Source organism: Falco rusticolus, chromosome 3 (assembly GCF_015220075.1).
Source record: "Falco rusticolus isolate bFalRus1 chromosome 3, bFalRus1.pri, whole genome shotgun sequence".
NCBI classification, from domain to species: Eukaryota; Metazoa; Chordata; class Aves; order Falconiformes; family Falconidae; genus Falco; species Falco rusticolus.
The window spans coordinates 67637335-67656331 of record NC_051189.1 but is presented as its reverse complement, the minus strand read 5'-3'; the positions used below and the strand labels follow the sequence as shown (position 1 = coordinate 67656331).

The 18997-nt window shown below is 45.7% G+C and overlaps 1 protein-coding gene across 1 annotated transcript; it reads left to right on the top strand.

Moving 5' to 3' along the window:
* The first annotated feature begins 1367 nt into the window (after positions 1–1367).
* DIPK1C (divergent protein kinase domain 1C) lies at positions 1368–16961 on the top strand. The gene is made up of 4 exons (XM_037382281.1): positions 1368–1655; positions 6973–7650; positions 11452–11616; positions 12352–16961. Exons 1-4 carry the CDS (start codon positions 1473–1475, stop codon positions 12565–12567), a joined length of 1242 nt encoding a protein of 413 aa, XP_037238178.1. The 5' UTR covers positions 1368–1472; the 3' UTR covers positions 12568–16961.
* Positions 16962–18997: the final 2036 nt, after the last annotated feature.

Sequence of the window (18997 nt, the reverse complement as noted above, 5' to 3'; positions counted from 1 at the left end):
GATACAGAACATATATCTCTGAACCCAGCTCTCCAACAGTGAACTTTCCCTTTTTAATATTAATTTACTAACAATGTGCACCAGCGTAACTTACACAAGGTGCACATTAAAGTAAGTCTACTGAATTATTCTGCAGCTCTCCATCCATGGGCCAGATTCTGCTATCCTTACTCATTTGGGTAAATAATTTACCTTCTGAGTGGTTTCATTAACTGCAATTCATCTTCCTGCTATAGGATTGCCAGAAGCCTGAGGTAACCATCCATACAGGGGAAAGAAAATTAATCTGGTCCTTTTTCATCATATTCAACAGAAAACCTGAATCAGATACCCTTGTGACATTGGGCTGTACTTTAAAAGATGAATTTTCCCACTGAAAATTGTGGTGGTGAGATGCTGTCAAGTGGGAGCCAAGGGAGGAAAAAGTGAATGCAGTGGGCTAGACAGAGACAGTGAACATCTGCACCTGGACTGAGGAGAGGATGCCAGGACCTTGCTTGCTGCACAGGAACAATCATCTGGGTCTTTGACCCCTGAGAAACATCACTGAGGTCAAACATATTAGAAGTGTCCCATGGAGCTGGCCCCTCCCTCCTCACGGAGGGACATCGCAGCATATACTCCGGCTGCCAGCAGGCAGGGAGACAATTTATGGTCCCCAGCATCCCTGGACCCAGTACACCTGCCCTGTTGTGGCAGCGTACGCAACGTGGCGGCTCCGCTGGCTTCTCCACTGGCTGCCGAGGGATCCGGGACATGGGGGTGCCGTGCAGGAGCCACCCCATACCCCCGCGGCCGGGCGGGGGGGCTGTGGGAGCTGCTGGGGGGTCCAGGGGTGACCCACCATGGGGGGCCTGGGGGCGTGTTAGTGGACGGGCACCGAGTCGCTTCTCTCTCTTCCTCCTTTACCCCCTGGGCGGATAAAACCGGAGAAGTTGCTCCTGGGTTTTATTTACGGGAGGGGAAGGTTTCAGCAGACGGGGCCGCCCGCCGGAGCAGCAGCTGCCTCCCCCAGAGCGCCGGGCCGCCACCCGGGGGGGGGACACGGGTCCGGCGGCCGCCCCCATCGCCCTTCATCACCCCTTTACTCTCGGGTGGGAAACTCAGGGGGAAGGAGGGGGGGGCGCGGGTAGAAGCCGCCAAGTGGCGGCAGGGGCCGCTTGGCACCGGGGGAGCGGACAAAAGCCGGCGGAACTACGTGGCTTCCATTCAAAAGGGGCGCTGGGGGCTCCGCCAGGGCAGCGCCGGCCCGGCGAGGGGGCGGCGGCGGGGGCGGGGGCGGGAGGGGGCCGGTGCGGCGGCGGCGGGCAGCCCGGCGGCGGGGCGGGGGGAGGCGGCGGGCGTGTGGCGATGGGCGCCGGCGGGGAGCGGGACAGGCGTGCGGCGGGGGGAGCGCGGCGGCCCCGGTCGCCGCCGTTCGCTCGGGGCCGCAGCGGCTGAAGCGGCCGCGCCAGCCCAGCCCGGGCGCGACGATGAGGGGCATCGCGGGCTTCAAGCGGCTGCGGCTCAAAATCTGGCGGCGATGCACCGTGGCGCTCCTCCTCCTCTGGGCTGCCTGCTGGGTGGTGGTGAGCGCCCTGCTCTTCCTCCTCCACAGGAGCGTCTTCTCCGAGCGCTGCACGGACGAGAAAAGCCACCGGATCCTGGCGAGGCTGGTACGTGCCCCGGCGGGACGCGGGGCATCCCTCGGGGGCTGCCCGGCAGGACGAGGCGCCCGCAGTCCCTCAGGGCTGCCGTCCCCCGGGCAGCTCCGGCCCGGCCCCGTCCGCCGGAGGTGCCGCATCCCCGGCGCGGTCCCGGAGCGCCCCGGCGGGCGGGGGGACGGGAGCTGCCCGCCCCGCTCCGCCGCTGCCCCGCTCCCCCCCCGGGCTCGGGCAGGTGCCGGCAGCGGGCGGTCCCGGCGTGGCGGCGGGGGCGCTTCCCCGGCGTTTGGGAAGGGGCAGCTCGGCATCCCGCACGCTCCGGAGCCGGGGGAAGCCTTCCTCCAGCTTGTCTTTTTTGTTTGTTTATTTTTCCGTTCTTGTTTTTGTTTTTATTTAGCCGAAAAGGTGTTTGTACAAAAGCCGTCTTTCAGAAATGCCACGCAGCTTGTAACGCCTCCTTTACGGCTGGCAGGGGCTGGCATTTAGGATGCAGTTACTCAAAATTCAAGAAAGGATTTGCAAATACTCATTAAAATCTCCCTTAAAAAAAAAAAGAAGAAGAAACAGATTTAGAATTGTGTCGGAAACACTTCGAGAAGAGGAGCAGCGTGGGTTAATGCTTGAAGTTTAATTTTGTTTCTTCATTGAGGTGTTTGTAGTGCCAATGTTCAGGTGGGAAAGGAGGAGTGCTAATGGAAATTCGATAATCTATTACTGCAGCAAGCAAAAACTTGCTGTAGATTTTCCCTAAATTCTGTATAATAAAGGAAGAGAAACTATAGGGCAGTGGTCCTGACACCCTGTTTTTAATGGCAATGAGAGCTAGTTTCTTTACCCCAGCAGTCAGCTTGAAGTACAGCTGAGCTCAGGATTGCAGCTGGAGTAACAAGCCCTGCCTGCTCTGTATGGGGCTGGCAGGAGCACAGAGGTGCGGAGGTGCAAGGAGCTGCCAAGCCGAGGGAGATCCAGGCCCTTGCCATCACACTCTACCAGTAAACAGACGGAGGGAGACTTCTTGTTGTTCTTCAGTTTGGAGAGCATAGGGCATGACGAACGCCCAGGCCGGGATCAGGTCTCAGACACAAGCTTGGAAAGTTGTCTCTGGTACTGTGTGGTAGCTCAGCTTTCAGATCCTCCTTCCAGAGGAAGAGTGGCTGAGATCGCTGTGCCCATCTGTTTCTGTAGGTGAGTCTGCAATAGTATCATTCAGGTTTGTAAGCGACAGTTTTCCCAGATGACATTAGAAAAAGATTGTCCTTTTAGTGGAACGATTAGAAAATAAGCTTATCTTCATCAGCCCTGAAATAAGTCTCCATACATCTTCTGAGAATGGCATGAGTTTTGCAGTTATGGAAAGTGCAATTGATCTACAAGACAAATAATCTGATAGTTTGAGTCTCATGCCTTTTATTAAGCAAAATCCAATTTCTGATAAAAAAATATTTTACTAATCATCTGTCATGCTTTCAGTAGGATATAATATGAGATATTTTAAGCAAGAGGGTAAAAATTACATGGTTGTATACCCTTGCGAGTGATATTTCTGAAGATTTCCTTCTTCCGAGTGAAATATACGTCTGTGCAGATGCGTGCAACTCTCAAAGAAACCACTAACTCTTTCCTAATGCTGGTCTCATCTTCATTTACACTGAACACACCTACCTCATAGCAATCAATTTCTGTTTTCTCTGGATAAATCAATTAATTTTGATGCCTTCCAGAACCTTGCGCAGTATTGCATTTACACAGGAGAATTACTTGATAACAAGGCAGGACTCAGTCTCAGGCCTGATCTACACAAAAGTGGTGGTGGTACACAGTAAGTTATTTGAATTTATATAAATCCTTAGCGTGGTTTACATGACTTTAAACTTTTACATTAATTTAAATCCTGCTTTTTGAACTTAAAAGTCTAGTAAGGATATAAAAAATTATGTAGCTAGTTTTAAACACACAAATGAGCAAGTCCAAATCATGCTTGTGTTTGCATTTTTGTGTTGTATGGCTGCTTTTCTACAAGGCTTTTGGCTTAGTATCACTTTCATATTTTACTTTTAAAAGCCTGGCACTTGGTGCCATTCAAAGGGCACTCACTAGATAGATTTAAAACTGTCTCATCGACAGATCTCAAAATGCAGTCATTAAGACAAGGATGGCGGTGTGGAGAACCATTTCTGGCAGATTTCTTTGGGGAATTGTTTCTTCTTTTTATTGGCAGTCATTGCTATGATACAAAATCTTGTATGGTGAAGTTTGCAGTTAGCGCAAAGACTCCTTGGTTGGTAAATAATAAACAGACCATCTTTTCATGGCAGGGTAATCTGAATCACCTGGTTAAATGTTTTCAGTCCACCAAAATATGTTTTAATATGGTAAAATGCAAGCTAGTACACTGGGGAGCACAAGAGTACAAGCTATGCCAATAGGATGGAAGACTGTCTTGTAAAAGTCTATGACTTTGGAAAGTATGTAGGGATCAGATAATTGCTTCAACATGAACTACCAGTGCAGACTGTACCTAAAAGATCTATATTATCTCTGAATGTCTCCAAAAATTAGGATTTTTGGATCTAGATCCAAATCTAGATCCCTCCTAGAGTTAGAGAAGGGCTGTTGGCTGTCTTCGCAGCACTGGACAACAGCATTCAGTTCTGATGTCTGTCTTTCTAAGGCTGGTGGAGGGGAAGATGGAGAGGAGAAACAGAGAGGGAATAAAAACACAAATATCATCTGTGGGCTGAAAAAATAAGGATTATAGTGGGAGGGCTGTGGAGCTAAGCTTTACTTAGTGTACTATGCTTATGGCAAACGCAAAACACTAAAAGCTGGAATAATGGAGGGGGGGTGGCGAGTATGTGAAGGTGCAGTCACTCTTTGCTGACCTTCTAGGTCATAATGAACAGGAAACTGAGAAGATTTTTAAAGCCATGGAGTGACTCACAACTCACTACTTTCTGTGAGGAGAGAGGGACACCTTGAAAATTGTTCAAACTTCTTGATTGCTTACTTGAGGAAGCAGTTTTGAAATTCTTGCTTGCTTTAGTGACCAGTAGAGAAGGGTACTTCTGGAAGGCTGATCTGTGTTTCATTACGGAGAGACAGGGAACTCCTTGGTCAAGTCCTCTTTCACAGATCCCAGCTTGCAAATCACTGCGCAAATTCAGCATAAGAAGAATCCAATTCAGAGACCATTTGTCAGACACCAGGTTAATAATCACAGTTCTATGGGTTCCACTGGAACAGCGGACAAGTCCTAAACAGCGGCCAGGTTAAAAAGTGACTCACCTCCTATGTCTAGGAAATGTAAATGAGACTGCTTTTTCCACAACTACTTTTTCTCAATAATGCCATTAAGAATGACGTGATGGCAATACAAGAAAATAAGCTCCATGTTTGACTACAGGTCTTCTGGGTGTGTGTTCTTCTAGATGCAGGAGGTCCATGTATACAGACTGTCTAAGAGCAAACTTGGTGGACCACAGTAGAATTGTCCACATGTGGACCCAATTACAGGACTAAGTTCTATATTCTCTTACTGTAGCAGAAGAAGAGCTAGGTTGTGGTCATCTCAACAGGAGATCAATGATTTTAAATGTGACTAGGCTTACGCTCCAAAGAACCCCCCCAAAATTCCTTCTGTTTTTAATCATCTTTCTAAAATCGCTTAGAGTTCCAGATGCCAAGAACTGTTAAAATGCTTCTGTTAAGAAAATTAAATTTCCTACTTAGATAGGGAGAATAAATGTGTATTACATTCATAGGATTAGCTTTTCAAAAGCATTGATCTGCATGCTCTAAAGTCTGTGGACAGCCCGGTGAGTCTGCTTGGCCATCCTGATGTGGCTGCGGTTGCAGTGTGCGTTTCACACGTGTACATCACCCTGGACTCAGGGTCAGAACGCTCATGCTAGAGTTTGCCCACCTGGCTCTCCTTGCTGGCATTGAATGTTCTCACGCGGGCTCTGAGAACATCAGAGTATAAATAAATTTTATGCCCATCTGAACTGCCCTCAGTGGGCTATTTTAGTCAGTTTATCACTGTTCCTGGATTTTGGACTTAATCCTCCACCCATTCCCCAGTGTGCTGTTTAAGTTTGGACTCTGAATGTTGCCTGGCATCAGAAGATATTCCTCTGGTGCACACCTTAGACACCGTCCTAATAAAATATATCACCTGCATTTTATGATCGTGTTTCTTGTGTGTGTAACAGCAAGTCACAACTGAGGTGGGGCTCAGGCAGCCGTTGCAAGTACTCCACATGCAGGGGGAGCTGCCAACTTGATTAAATGAAGGTTCAAATGCCAGAAAGCAATGAAGAAGGCTGAGACCTCCTCCCAGATGTTTGGCTTTCAACATCAGCACAGTCTATTCCCCTTTCACCAGAGACCTCTGATCATCCCCTCTACTGATTCGCCCAAAGCAGTCCCTGCAGCTGCACTTCTGAATGCCCATAGGAATGTATTGATTGCCTACACTTTTGGAAGTGATGGTATGGAAACAATTATGGGTTGAGGGAAGGACTGATGGGGGAATCCTTGCAGTTCTTATACGAATTTGTAGTAACCACTTAACTATGAAGCAGCAGTTCCCATGTTTCCACAGGCTGTTTTTTTCCCCAATTAAAAAAAATATTTAAGCAATTGATATTAAAATGTCATTTTTGATAATTATATATAAGAACTGAAAAGTCATTTTGTCTTACAGCATTTACATATTTTAAAATTCTGAAATTTCTTGGTCCAAGAGGCATTGAGCACAACCTCTGTTTCCTGGTAGTGCAGAAGTAGGTTCTTACAGCTCCATTCAGCGCATGTGGAGTGCAAGGCTGAAACTTGCAGGCCTGTGGAAGGTCCCCGCAATCAATCTGCCCATGGGTTTTCCTGTAGCTTAAGTGGGGATGTCAAAGTTATGCTGCCCTGAACCTTCCAGAGATCCTGCATTACACTGCAAGTTATCTCCTGTGCCTTAGGGTGTTACAGCCCAGAATCTTAACATAGCACAGCCAACTGTGTTCAAAGCTTGTCTCACTGAATTCATATGTGTCAAGAATTTAAGAGTAGCAGGTCATCTGGTCCATTTCCTTGCCCCCCAAAGGCCTGTCCTTTACCATCCAAGAATCCCAGTTTTGAGGCAAGACTCTGCCTAGTGAAAGTTCTCTAGAGACTTCTTCTGAAAAAAACATCTGATCAGTTGTACAAGGTGTGTGCTTGCAGTACCATGACTACTGCAGACCTCTCGAGCTTAGGACCGTTGCTGATTGCTTGCCTTTCTTCTGTGTGGTCTGTGGGTGTATGGTCCTGCTATGAATTTTCTACTCTTTCACTCCAGTGTCTTGACTACAGCAGCGGAGCCCTGACTGGCGACCTCTGTGAAGACCTGTGTGTGGCACAGAAGCTGGTGTACAAACACTGCCTTTACTATGACAGAGGTAAGAAGGTTATCCAGGCTGACTGGAGAGGCCAGCCCATCATCCTGAAATCCAAAAAGGAAATCTTCTCCAGCTACCAGCATCTCAGTATGCTGGAGGAGGTGGAAACAGAGGATTTTCCTGAAACAGAGCTTCTGCTGATGGTAGCCTTGGAGGTCAAAAATGTCCTGGGGCTGGAACTATCTAACAATACCATGGGGCCCCTCTGGATGAGGAAGAAGGGACCACATTGGAAAGCACAGGTGGCCAGCATGTGGTCCTTGCTCCAGCAGGAAGAATATATCTACTTCAGTTTGCTGCAGGACTTCAGCAAACACGTGCTGCGAATTATTGGCTCTTGTGGACACTTTTATGCTGTGGAGTATCTCACAGCTGGACATGCCTGGCACAAAACTCTTTTTCCCTTGGAAAATGTGGTTGGTCTCTCCCTTGCTGGCCACAGAAGCAGGGTGAAAGCCATCACTGACATTGCACTCAGCTTTCTGGACATGGTGCAGCATTTTGACAATGACTTCTCTCACCGACTTCACCTGTGTGACATCAAACCAGAAAACTTCGCTATCAGGCACGATCTTACAGTAAGTTGGGTCTTTGGGGGGGCGTTACAGCAATTTGAGGTCAAATTCTAGTCTGAAAATGGCTGTGTAAAAACGACACTTCCCTCCTCATACAACTTTTGGCTAAGTTTTTGCAAAACTGATGCATTTACAAGCGTTGGGAGATTCTCTACTGTTTTTCCCCTTTGTAATATGTGCAGCCACATTTCAAAGCACTAATCCTGCTGCTCGTTTTGAGGACTGCTTGCTTAGTTCTGATTTATTTCACCTCCTTAAAGGCATCAGTACCGACAGGGTCCCCTGGATGTAGTGAGGGATACCTCCTGAAAGCAAGGAGATCTCAAAAGCTGTAAGTGAAGCTGCAATTTGAGTCACAGCAACTATTTCTGGTAGTGATGCTGAAAGGAAAACCTGTTTGAATTTCAAAACTGAATTGTCTGGCCTGATACAAGGGGAACTCACCACATCCCAACACACACATTTATGCTGCAGTGTTCAGCTTATCTGGTCTGGAAGCCATCCAAGGACAGTGACATGAAACTCCCTGGTAGTGTTACGCTCTGACTTTTCATTGTACAGCTGTAACTCAGACCTGAATAGCTCTGCATGTTTTATAAGTAGTGACGTAGCCGAGCACCACATTGCTGCATGTATCTTGCATTCATTCTGCGGGCAGAAATTCCACTGGTTTTGGTGGGAATTGTGTGTACAGACTGGAGACACTGTGCAGTAGTGTTTAAACCAGGCTCACAATTTGCAGTGACATCAGTGGAGTTTCTGCACTCTGAGTAGATGTAAAGCATTTCCAGGGGCTTTAATGCGGTTTCCAGTACTCACTGAGTGTTAATGTAACACTCACATCTTCAGAGTACTAGGCAAACATTGCCTAGACATTTAGCCATTAAAAGCAATTAAAGTGCTTCCCCTTCACCCTTCCCTTCCCTCCCGTTGTTTATTCAGGTGCAATACAGCAGCTGAACAGGGAATGGGTGAGGAGCTACAGCAAGTAACTAAAACAAACGTACCAGTATTTAGGCAGTGAGGTATGGCAGGGATTCCTGGAGGCGTTGCCCATCTTTTTCAGTTATGCAGAGCTGTGACTGCGTGGGGCTGAGCACACACCAGAGCATCTGTTTTACAGCCTACTTACAGGAAAAGAGTGTTCATTTAGGAAAAGAGAAAGAATATTGGCTACGTCTTCCCTTATGAGTCCTGGTGAGGCTTACCTCTCCGGGATCCTGTGACTTCTGGGGTCCAAAGAGACGACAGTCACCTTCTAGTAAAGGAAAGCAATTTAGTATTTTCTAGGAGAACTAATTAAGAAAAAGAAGTTGTTGCTTACACATGGACTTCCTAGTTGTATATTACTTACAGCTCATTGGTATCGCCTGTTATCACTGCACTGGGCTGGGAGGCAGGAGGTACACACAGTCAGAAAGCTGCAGGGTGGCAAGGATGTGGACCGGGACAGGGATGGGACAGGGAGAGCTTCTGGTCGGTGAAGAAGGAAGGAGAGTGACAAGCAGAAACTCTATGTGGTTTTACGAACCAGTGCCAGAACGGCGCACAGCAAGGCAGCCTCTTTTTTGTCCATTATGTTTGTTTTAAGCAATTTTTTCACTTGCTTGTTTTTTGTGCTCTGTATAGGATAATATATATAAGCACCCATAATAGTACCACTGTTCCTCAGCCCAGTAACGAGACTGCTAATGCCCAAAGAAATGTGCTGGAGAACAACAGTTTTACTTTGAGGATTGTTTTCAAATGGTTGGGGTAAGCCTCCAGCTCTCACTCCAGCCTTCACATGGTGTTCCTGCAGCACAGAGGGGAGAGATCACTGCCTGGTAGATCATCCACGGGAATTTTAAGCTGTGATGGAGATACATAAGGTGCAGAGTGGGAAGGATGTCTGGGTAAATATACAGCGCTCTGGGACAACTTCCTCTTTTACCAGCACCTCAGAGAGAACTAGAAAGATTACAGCACCTTAAACATGACTCTAAATCAGGTCAGGAGCCAAGTCGGGTCCTTCCTGTGTTTCCTTAGGTACCCTCCTTTGTTACCATCATAACAAACCCCACCAAAATGTAGCTGTTCACAGGTAGAGTGTCACCCAGATCCATCATCACAGGATCTGGCTGGATGCCCACACATTTTTATAACAGATTAACTTCAGTGAAACCACTGAACCCTTTGGCAGCCACACATTTGGGAACCAGGGCTGTTTTTCCTAGCGGAGCAATCGATCAGGTTGTCAAAGGTGCTCAGCGCTGGCAGAGACCCTACCCGGGAGCTGATGCAGCAACCCTAGGACCAGGGAAACCCTGCACCACTTTTACTGTCTCTTCTGCAAAGAAGCAAACAGGAAAACTGCAGAAAGCTTAAAAAGAAGAAAAGAAAAAGAATTTGCCTGTCCAAACGTGTGAAATTCCTTAGGCTACATCATCATCATCAAGCTCTCCAAGAAGCTTAAAAATACTTGAGTTTTTAAGCTATGCCTCATCTTTTAAAGATTTTTCCCTGGGGAAAAAGGAGTAGAATAAAATGAAGATTAGACCATGTTCTTTCTTTTGACTGTGGAAGGTTTATTTGGCCTTCTACCAGACCAGACATCTTTAGTTCCTGGGGTTGATCCAGCTGCTGCTCCAGCCACACAGTTCAGCTTCCCTGTTATTTGGGAGGTCAACTCTTAAAAATGAGACTATCGTTTGAGCCCAAGTAACTCTGCTTTGCCCTGGTCCCAGATGTTTCCCTCTGTGGAAACGTGTGTCAGCCTCAAGGGAGCATCTCTGACCCTGGCTGTCAAGCGTTAAGTGCAGCTCTGAATGTACACTGATTGCTGCATCCATCACGCTGAAAGCAGGCTTCGTTCACTGTGGTCACCCACAGTCTGTCTCATGTCAACCAGCTGCCATCTCGTAGCTGGCTCCCTTTTTTTCCCTGTTTATTGCTGTGATTGTTTTAAGTGAAGTATTCATGGGTGGAGTGACACTGGCAGAAACTGAGACTACAGCCCTTAGCCCCCAGAGCGGTCTCAAACCCAGCACGGGCAGCAGCTCTGCAGACCTCTTTGTGCTGCGTGGTCACTGTTTTGCAAGCCTTGTGTCAGGGTGAAAACTGACTGATCCCTCCAGTCCTTGCTTTTTCAGCTGAAACCAGCTGCTGGCTGGACTCTGTTATGGACCGTATTTCTGGACAGGCAGAACAAGAACTATGCACAATAAATGAGTCAAACCATAGCAAACAGGACAGTCCCAACTCTCAACAATCTCAGGGATCTCTTTCTACAGCTGAAAAGGCTCAAACCCTCTGAATGCGATGGCAGGTTTGCAGGAGCTGTACCAGGCGCAGGTAATTCTGCACATCCCACTGCGCCTCTCCACAGTGGTGAAGTTAGGGGTTTAGTCTGAATGGCAAATTGTGAAATGATACCATCTGGCTTGTGGATAATTTTGCACCATCATATAATTAAAAGGTTGGGGTGCCATCTGCATACGCTGCAACAGCAAGTAAATCAATCCTCAAGCTGGATAGTTCCGGTTTAAGGCAAGTCATTCCAGCTGACCTCAGGGACGCATCTTGTCCACAAATAATCCCCTTTCCTTGTGTAATAAGCATTGGCTGGTTTTGTTTAAAAAGTGGTGTTTATAAGACAAGTGCAGCTCAGTTAAGTGAAATAAAGCCCTTTCATTGTGATGCCAGTTCCCCACTGGCAGATGCTCTCAGCACAGCATTTCCAAAAGCGAGCAGCAAAGAACGCTTGCTCAGCCCTGTCCCACTGGCTGTGCTGTGCCAGATCTCATGGATTGTTTTGATCCACAGGTGGTGGCCATTGATGTGGATATGGCCTTTTTTGAACCCAAAATGAGGGACATCCTCGAACAGAACTGCACGGGAGATGAAGATTGTAATTTTTTTGATTGCTTTTCAAAATGCAATCTGAAAATCAGAAAATGTGGAGCACAGAGAGCCAATAACAACTTGCAAGTGAGTAGACACAGCTGCCTTATGCATCCATTTCTTGTAAAATCACATTGACTATAAAATGCATAGTATGTACTAGGAGTCTGTGAGATGAAGACAGACAGGTTTTTAAATGTGGCCACATTTCAGTGCCAGTTCCTGTTCAGAAGTCCCATCCTGGGGCACGCAAATCGATCTTTATATTCACTAGTGTTTCCTTGCCGTGTTTCTGTGCAGCTGTTAGCCCAATGCCTCAGACAGGAGAGTGAAGGAAGCAGGGGCAGGGGATCGGCATTACTGTCTCTACTAATGGTGAAGTCAGGGCTGTTCACGTGTGAGCAGCAAGGGGGGCTGTGGCTGCGGTGCTCCACTCTACAGATATAGTACGCGGATGTAGTGGAAAGGGGAGTCCCCAGGGTTCTTGTCCCTGGGATGCGGTGTCTTATAGCTCACCCGGCTTGTGCTGGCGGGAGGCACTAGTGCAGCAGAGAGGCTGGGGGAGTACAGCCTGATGGCCTTTTGCCTGCTTCTCCCACCCCCTCACCTTCATCACTTGTGCAGAAGCGCAAGAGCAGCCTGAGAAGAAGGGAATTTCTCAGCTAGAGTGTGGCTTCTGTGGATGCTCCTTTTCTATACCGTCCTCTTTGGATGGCTAGAGGCATTTTGGGTTCCGATGACATTTCGATAGTCCTAGAGAAGCAGCAGGGCCTTAGCTGTACCTCCTGAAAGACAACAATCTGCTCTTTTTCCTTTCCTCAGGTAATTTGTGACAAAATATTCCGGCGCTGGTTTTCCCCAAATCTCAGAGGACCGTTGGTTTCCCTCCCCCTGCAGCTGCAGCTGCAGAAGGCTGTGCAGGAGTGTGCCGAGCCGGGGCACATGGACGCTGCCGGGCACCAGAGGACTCTGAAATCGCTCTCTGAGTTATACCACCTGCTTCAGGTCACTCAGCGAGAACTGCAAACGACAGAGTAGGCGCAAAAGGCAGAACTGCAAAGGCCATATCTAGCCACTGCTAAGGGATGCTGTATGTGAGGCAGCCTGTGTTTTCTTTCTCGCTCTTCCATCCCTCTTACCCATTGTATTACACTTACAGCAGAGAGATTGTTTTTCTTCTATGCAAATGAAATTCACAGCTGCAGCTGCAGCAGGTACTGTTAATATCCTTTCAAGCGTGAAATCGTTTTACATTACCTGGACGCTGTTCTTGCTTATTTTCCTGAGCTAGCGCTAGCCCTCTCCATCAGCATTCAGCGCATCATTTGCTTACCAAGAGCTGTAGTCACTGCTCAGGTAGCATCCGTCTGAGTGCAGTGATCAGAGTGAGGATGCATTTACAGAAGAAAAGTGTAAGTGCAGCAAAACTAACATCAATGATTAAAATAGTGGGTGAGTCGGTGTGGATAAGTACGTGCATGGAGTTTGTTTTAATGTCTCTGTAGAATGAGTTTTTTTTAAAGCAGGGACAGAATGCTCTGTGTGATAAAACAGTCTCAAATATGTAAATGTATCGCCACATGAGTGAAGAGCTGCTGTACAAAGCGGTCCTGTCTGATGTCACCAAATGCATTTTCTCTGGTGTGTTGCATTACCTGTGCCGTAGCTAACTTTCTGGGGACAAATGATGTGAAGGTACTTAGGACTTTTCTAGAACAATATAATTGTACCCTTGTTGAGTTCCCATGAGGGTACTCACATTCTGCAGTGGAGAGGTATGAATAGTGCTACTGAATTTTCCCATGTGAACAAGCCCTCAGGCACTGGTACATCAGAGCACTTCGTAAGAAACACTCTTTTGCCAGAGAGCAGAATTACCCAGGAATGCCAACAATCTGTTCTTTGCACTAAACAGAACAATATCCAGACTGGAGGTTTTTTACACGATATTTTTTTAATGGACAAAAGGAAATTTTTCATAAGGATTCATTATCTTGCAATCACTTACATAAATAAAGATCCCTAGATTAAGTTAAAATCATTAACTTTGCATTTCAAATGTGTGTAGCTGTGGCTGGAGAATCTAACACATGGGTTCAGAAGAGATCACATGTGTTCAGGCCCAATCCTGAAGACATTAAAACCCCCTCAAACAGAAAAACTAGCAGCGTGTGCCAGCCCTCAGCTCAGAAGGACTCTTCAATATTAAGACTGACAATACTGGTTTGTGTGTGTGAAACACATAACAACACCTAATCTTTTTCGTCTTTATAGCCCTCAGCCTTATGACAGCCCTGAAGCCTGTGAGCACTAATTATACACAAACTTTCCATTTCTGGAGTGGTTCTTCAAAGTGATGTTAAAGACTGCCTGTGACCACAAAAATGTGAGCTGCTTAGGAGACCTTGACACAACCAAAACTAGCTCAGGTTTTCAGACTAGGCTAAGTTTTTTTAGTATTTCTTGCAATAAACTACTGTAATTTTAAGAATAACTCAAACCCTCAAGAAGCTCATAGCAAGGCCAAGGTCAGCTGCCTTGGTTGGGGCTGTACTGAAGACAAGCTGGTGGCAAGATGGAGCTACAGCTTAGGAGCTCCTGGCTGGTAAAGCTGCGCTCAGTCCATGCTTCTCTGACCAGGGAGACAGACAATGTTTCAATACTTTAAGATCACCCTTTGCAAAAGCAGGAAGGCAAAGCAGAATAAGAAGAGAGCCAAATTCTAGAGCTAGCCTTGTCACAAAGTTGTGAAATTTATAGAGGAAAAAATAATTAAGGGTAGAATCACGTAATGATAAAGTGTTGGGGACAGGTAAAATATCAGAGGAAAAAGAGATGAAGGAGAAATAGGAAAAATGAAGTAAAAAAGTATGGCCCATTTTGTGAAAACGAGATTTATGGTATAAGACTGAATAAACTGGCATTTAGTCTGAGGAAGAAGAGACTGGAGCCAAACACTGGTGGAATGTCACTCTTCTCAGAAGGTCCTTCTCCTTGGCAGGATTTAGGAAGGGAAGCTGCCTTTGACACGTTTCTCCAAACCCCTCAGGGCCTGGCTGCAGCCATCTCCACCTGGCAGGGACCTCCTTCCCCACACTACACACTTTTCCAGGTCATTAGGTTTCACTTCTTTTCAGGATACAGAAAACAATCCTCACAAACCTCTCAAGAGTGACACAAATGGGTTATTTGTACTTGGCTGGGCTGTGAGGCTGAGTATAAATGATGCAGCCAGCTTGGTACACTTTCACTGGTGAGTGAAAGGACAAGGAGAACCTGACAGGCTGTGTGAACACAGGGCTTGATTCTTCACTACCCACCACGTGCTTTGTAAAATCACTCAAACATGGGAAATGGGAGAGAAAAGTGAAATATTCTCATTTATTTAGCACAGGTACCAATGACCAGAACAGGAATGAAACAGTAGTTGTGCCTTTATCTCCCTGTGACAGAAAGAAAAGAAAATGGAGACATTGGTTTGTCGCCATTTACCTTAAGGAGGCAAGTGCAAACTGCAATAATTTGAGCCTGTATTAAATTATGCTTATAGTTGTTTTTGGTGGAAATACCTATACAGGTGTTTGACAAGGAGAACCGGGCTCGCATGGCCTAGTGCTCCTTCCAACAAAGCCCTTTTCATACTGCCTTGGCAGTACTGCCACCAAAAATAGCCCTGGCACAGAGATACCCAGCTGGCACATACTGCAGGGGGCACGGCCAGGTCAGGCGGGTACTGAATGAGCACCCTGTGTGCTGCTGAACGTGGGCTGTTGGCACTGCTTGTTGCACCACAACAGCCAGCAGTGATAGCTGGCAAATTCTGCAGGGAAGATTTTCTGGGCTATGGTCAGAAAATGAAAAGTTGTCCAAAATGATATCATGCACTACAAGAGTTGTTTGGTTGTTTTATTTGTAAACACCAAAACTCTCCATATAAGAAGCTCTGAAGTAATTTTTGAAAATGTCTAACCTACTCAGTTTTGACAGTTCCTATCTGGAAAAATTTGCAAATTATTATCTTAATTTTAGTTAATTCATATTGAGGTTTGCAAAGCAAAAAGAGAAAGGTTGAAATGAATCACAATTTAAAAACCAGTGTTCTGTCTGGTCTATGCAGTGAAGATTGTTAGTACCTTCAGTATTTTCTGATGTTTACTTTTCATCCTGATTCAGATGAAACTTTGTGAAAACTCAAAATCTTTTGCAGAGTTTTTTTCATCTAGCCCCAGTGGTCAGATTCAGAAAACAGGAGGTCCAGATACAGTCTTAGAAGGCACCTTTGCTTCCCACTTAATTTCTGCACGCTGGTTGTGCTGTTAACTTGGGCTGCAGTGGTTTCTGCTTGGTTTCTCTCACTTCGAGGTATCTCCAAAGCACCTGCCCACTGGCATCCCTGTTTGGTATCTAGTTCACTGCAGCTCTGCAAAATCACAGGCTACATAAGATTCTTCACACTGTTCATCCCCTCCATATAAAAGATGACTCCTCTTATACAGGTTCACTAATAGCATTTGGCTGCCCTGGGAATGGCCAGTTAATCCAAGAATCTGTTCCCATTCAAACGGTCTCAGCCCCATCTGTTTGCTCAGTCAGTCTGTCCCTGAATCGTTTTTATAAAAGTGGCACTATCTCTTGATTCATTCTACCACTTGCTGCATTAGTGCCTTGCTCAGCAACTTTCTTCCCACATTTATGACTCTCTGTGAAACAGGAACGGCACTAAGATATTGTTTATTCCTTCTTTCCATCTTGGTTAGCAGCACATGCTTCAGCTCTGCAATAATCCAGATACACTGTCTGTTCCCACATTTTACAAGAGGTGAGTCCAGTTGGAGGTCTGCTTCATAATCTTTAGGAAAGATAAATTTAACTCTTTCCTCAAGATTTCCACAGAACAACTACTTCTGAAATGTAGATTTTTTTCTCCAGTTGGCGTTTTATACTCTGCAAAAACATCCGCAAGCAACAGTCCTGCACTAGGGTCATTGTGAAACAGAGCAAAACTCCATGCCCCAGAGGATTGACATGGTCTCCCTTGTGTTTTGAGGTTGGCTTAATGGTGGCTGCCCTGGAACAGCAGGTCATTGCTATAGACACAGTTTTTCATAGAGAGAGCAATACTCCCTAGTGTAAATTCATGGACCCCCTCCACTGAGGGCATTCAGATTCATTGCTGGAGGCTGGCTAACAACAGGTGTTTGGGACTGGGAGAGAAGAGAGAGGAGGGTTTGCTTTCTTTTAATTAGACACGCTGACTGAACAAAACACTTCCTACAGGTGAAAAATGGGATCACAAACTTGAAGGAACTAGGGACTCCTCACTGGTTTTTGGTTTTTTTTTCCATTGTTAAAAAGTGTAGACCCAAGATGCCCTATTTATTTTTTATGAAGTTTTTAAAAAAATTAAAAATTAAAGAAGCCACATACCTTGTTGCCTGTCTTTCAGCAGAGCATATTGTTGTATGTAATGGGCAGGAAGGTGATAAATTGCAGCTTTTAATTAGTACCAGCCTGTAACATTGGAGCCTTGTGGTTGTAATATCAGCTTACACGACTGGACAACCAATGTAAAAACGCCTGCATCCGTGGAAGCACACCGTCAGGTTGGCCATCTCGGCAGATGCTCTTGGGAGCCTGGTGCAGGTGCACGAGGAAATCCCTCTGTCAGGGCTGACCTGCAGTGAGCCCAAGCAATAAGCAGAGTCACTCTGCAGGAGCCTCGGTCACTGCCACGGTCCTGGATCCTTGATGAAAACAGGAGAAAGGCTGCTAGGCTTTCAGTAGCAGGAAAAGGCAGCAACATGCAGACAGGGAAAGAATGAGTTGCTTGGAAGAATGAAAATCCAGGACAACTGAACTCAGAACTGAAGCTAGTAAGAAACCCTGTACTGAAAAATCAGAGACTGTCAATAAATTGATTGGGGGAAAAAGTCCTGAACACTTCTGTTGTAGTTCTCTCAAATAAAAAAAACCCCAAAAAACAGAACAGCAGCACGGGGGATATAGTGCAGGCATCTCCAAAGCCGTTTGTGTTATGTGCCTAAGGATCTGTTAAGTAGACTGTGGAGCTGTGCAACAGCATCTGCAGCCTAAAGGGTAGACAGAATAACAGAATTTAGCAAAAGCTTTTAGAACTCCTATTTACATAAATGCAGAAAACTGCCCTAATTAGTAACAGCCCATGTCAACCAAAAAAAGGACAAAAGAGTGCTTTTCTCCATAAAAATGTTATGTTTATAAATTAAAGTATGGCAAAATGTTGAAATCCCTGAAAGGCTACGATCCATAATCCTGTGGTTTGTTTAAAGTTTTGGTCCTGCAGGCTTGGGCCCCTCAGCAGCAGAGTGATTGCTGAGCCCCTTTAAACTCCGTGATTATTGATGCCTTCTGCAATATACTTTGAGCTCCTTTTTCTGCAGACTGGAGGGGCTTTTTCCTACACTACAAATGGGCCTAAGTGGTGACGGCAGCCAGAAGGATGTGCATATGATCCAGTGCATAATCACTTCCACAAGCATCTGCTGCTAGTGCTTTCAGGATACACGTAATCCAAGCTGGAGAATATTCTGAATACCTCTCCTTTTCCCTTGCTGGTTCCTTAGCGGTTTGCTTGTAGCTAGTTAGAAACAGAATTTCCCATCCTGCTTAAATTGGTTATAATCTCTCCAAGATTCATGCTATGGCAGGAAAAGACCAAACTGCATCGAGTTCAGGATGGGTTCATTCTCTTAAAGCTACGACATGCAAAGCTGCTGGAAAGAACAGAGGTTAATTTTTGTTTCTAAAGAAGAGGTTCTTTGGCTAAATTTAAGCAGCTGAAAAAAATCAATGTTTCCACCAATATCCCATGTACATTTGTGAATTAACATTTGTCTGTATTTGCATTATTTAAAGCCCTCTGCTTCTTTCCCATTCAAAAGAAAATAAAAAAAGCAGGCGTTTACTACTCCAAATTTCACAGGTATGTTAATTAATTCTTTCCCATTTCTAAGTCAGACATTTTGCGTTGTTATCTTTGTCATTAGGAAATAGATATTTTCCATTATCCCAAGAAAGTGAATGTCTGGAAAAATACGTTTTTAAATTTTTCTCTTGTTCAAGTCTTATTAAGCACCATTCTAATCTTGCAGAGAGTTATCAGTGGCTAAGTATTTATTACATGATCCAGGGCTCAATTAATGGGCTCAGTGTCTAACAATAACTAAGTAAATATCCATGTAATTACAGAATTTCACTTTTAATGTAATGATACCAGTATTATCCTGTCTGATTCTAGACTACATATGTTCAAGTAAGTGCTTTGCCAAACCTATGTTCAGATATGCTGTCACATGGATTAAGACTACAACTGACTCTTGGCAAAACTGTGTATCTGGCCCAGAGCACAGAAGAACAAAAGCTAACCCTTACAAACTTACACCCATGGTCTGTCTTTTAGTTCAGTCATGTTCATCATGTTCATCATGTT

Excerpts from the sequence above, each read along its gene's own strand:
- DIPK1C (XM_037382281.1), top strand. The coding sequence starts at position 1,473 with ATGAGGGGCATCGCGGGCTTCAAGCGGCTGCGGCTCAAAATCTGGCGG. Across the intron at positions 1,656-6,972 it reads ACCGGATCCTGGCGAGGCTG|TGTCTTGACTACAGCAGCGG; the intron begins GTACGTGCCCCG and ends CTTTCACTCCAG. Across the intron at positions 11,617-12,351 it reads GAGCCAATAACAACTTGCAA|GTAATTTGTGACAAAATATT; the intron begins GTGAGTAGACAC and ends TCCTTTCCTCAG.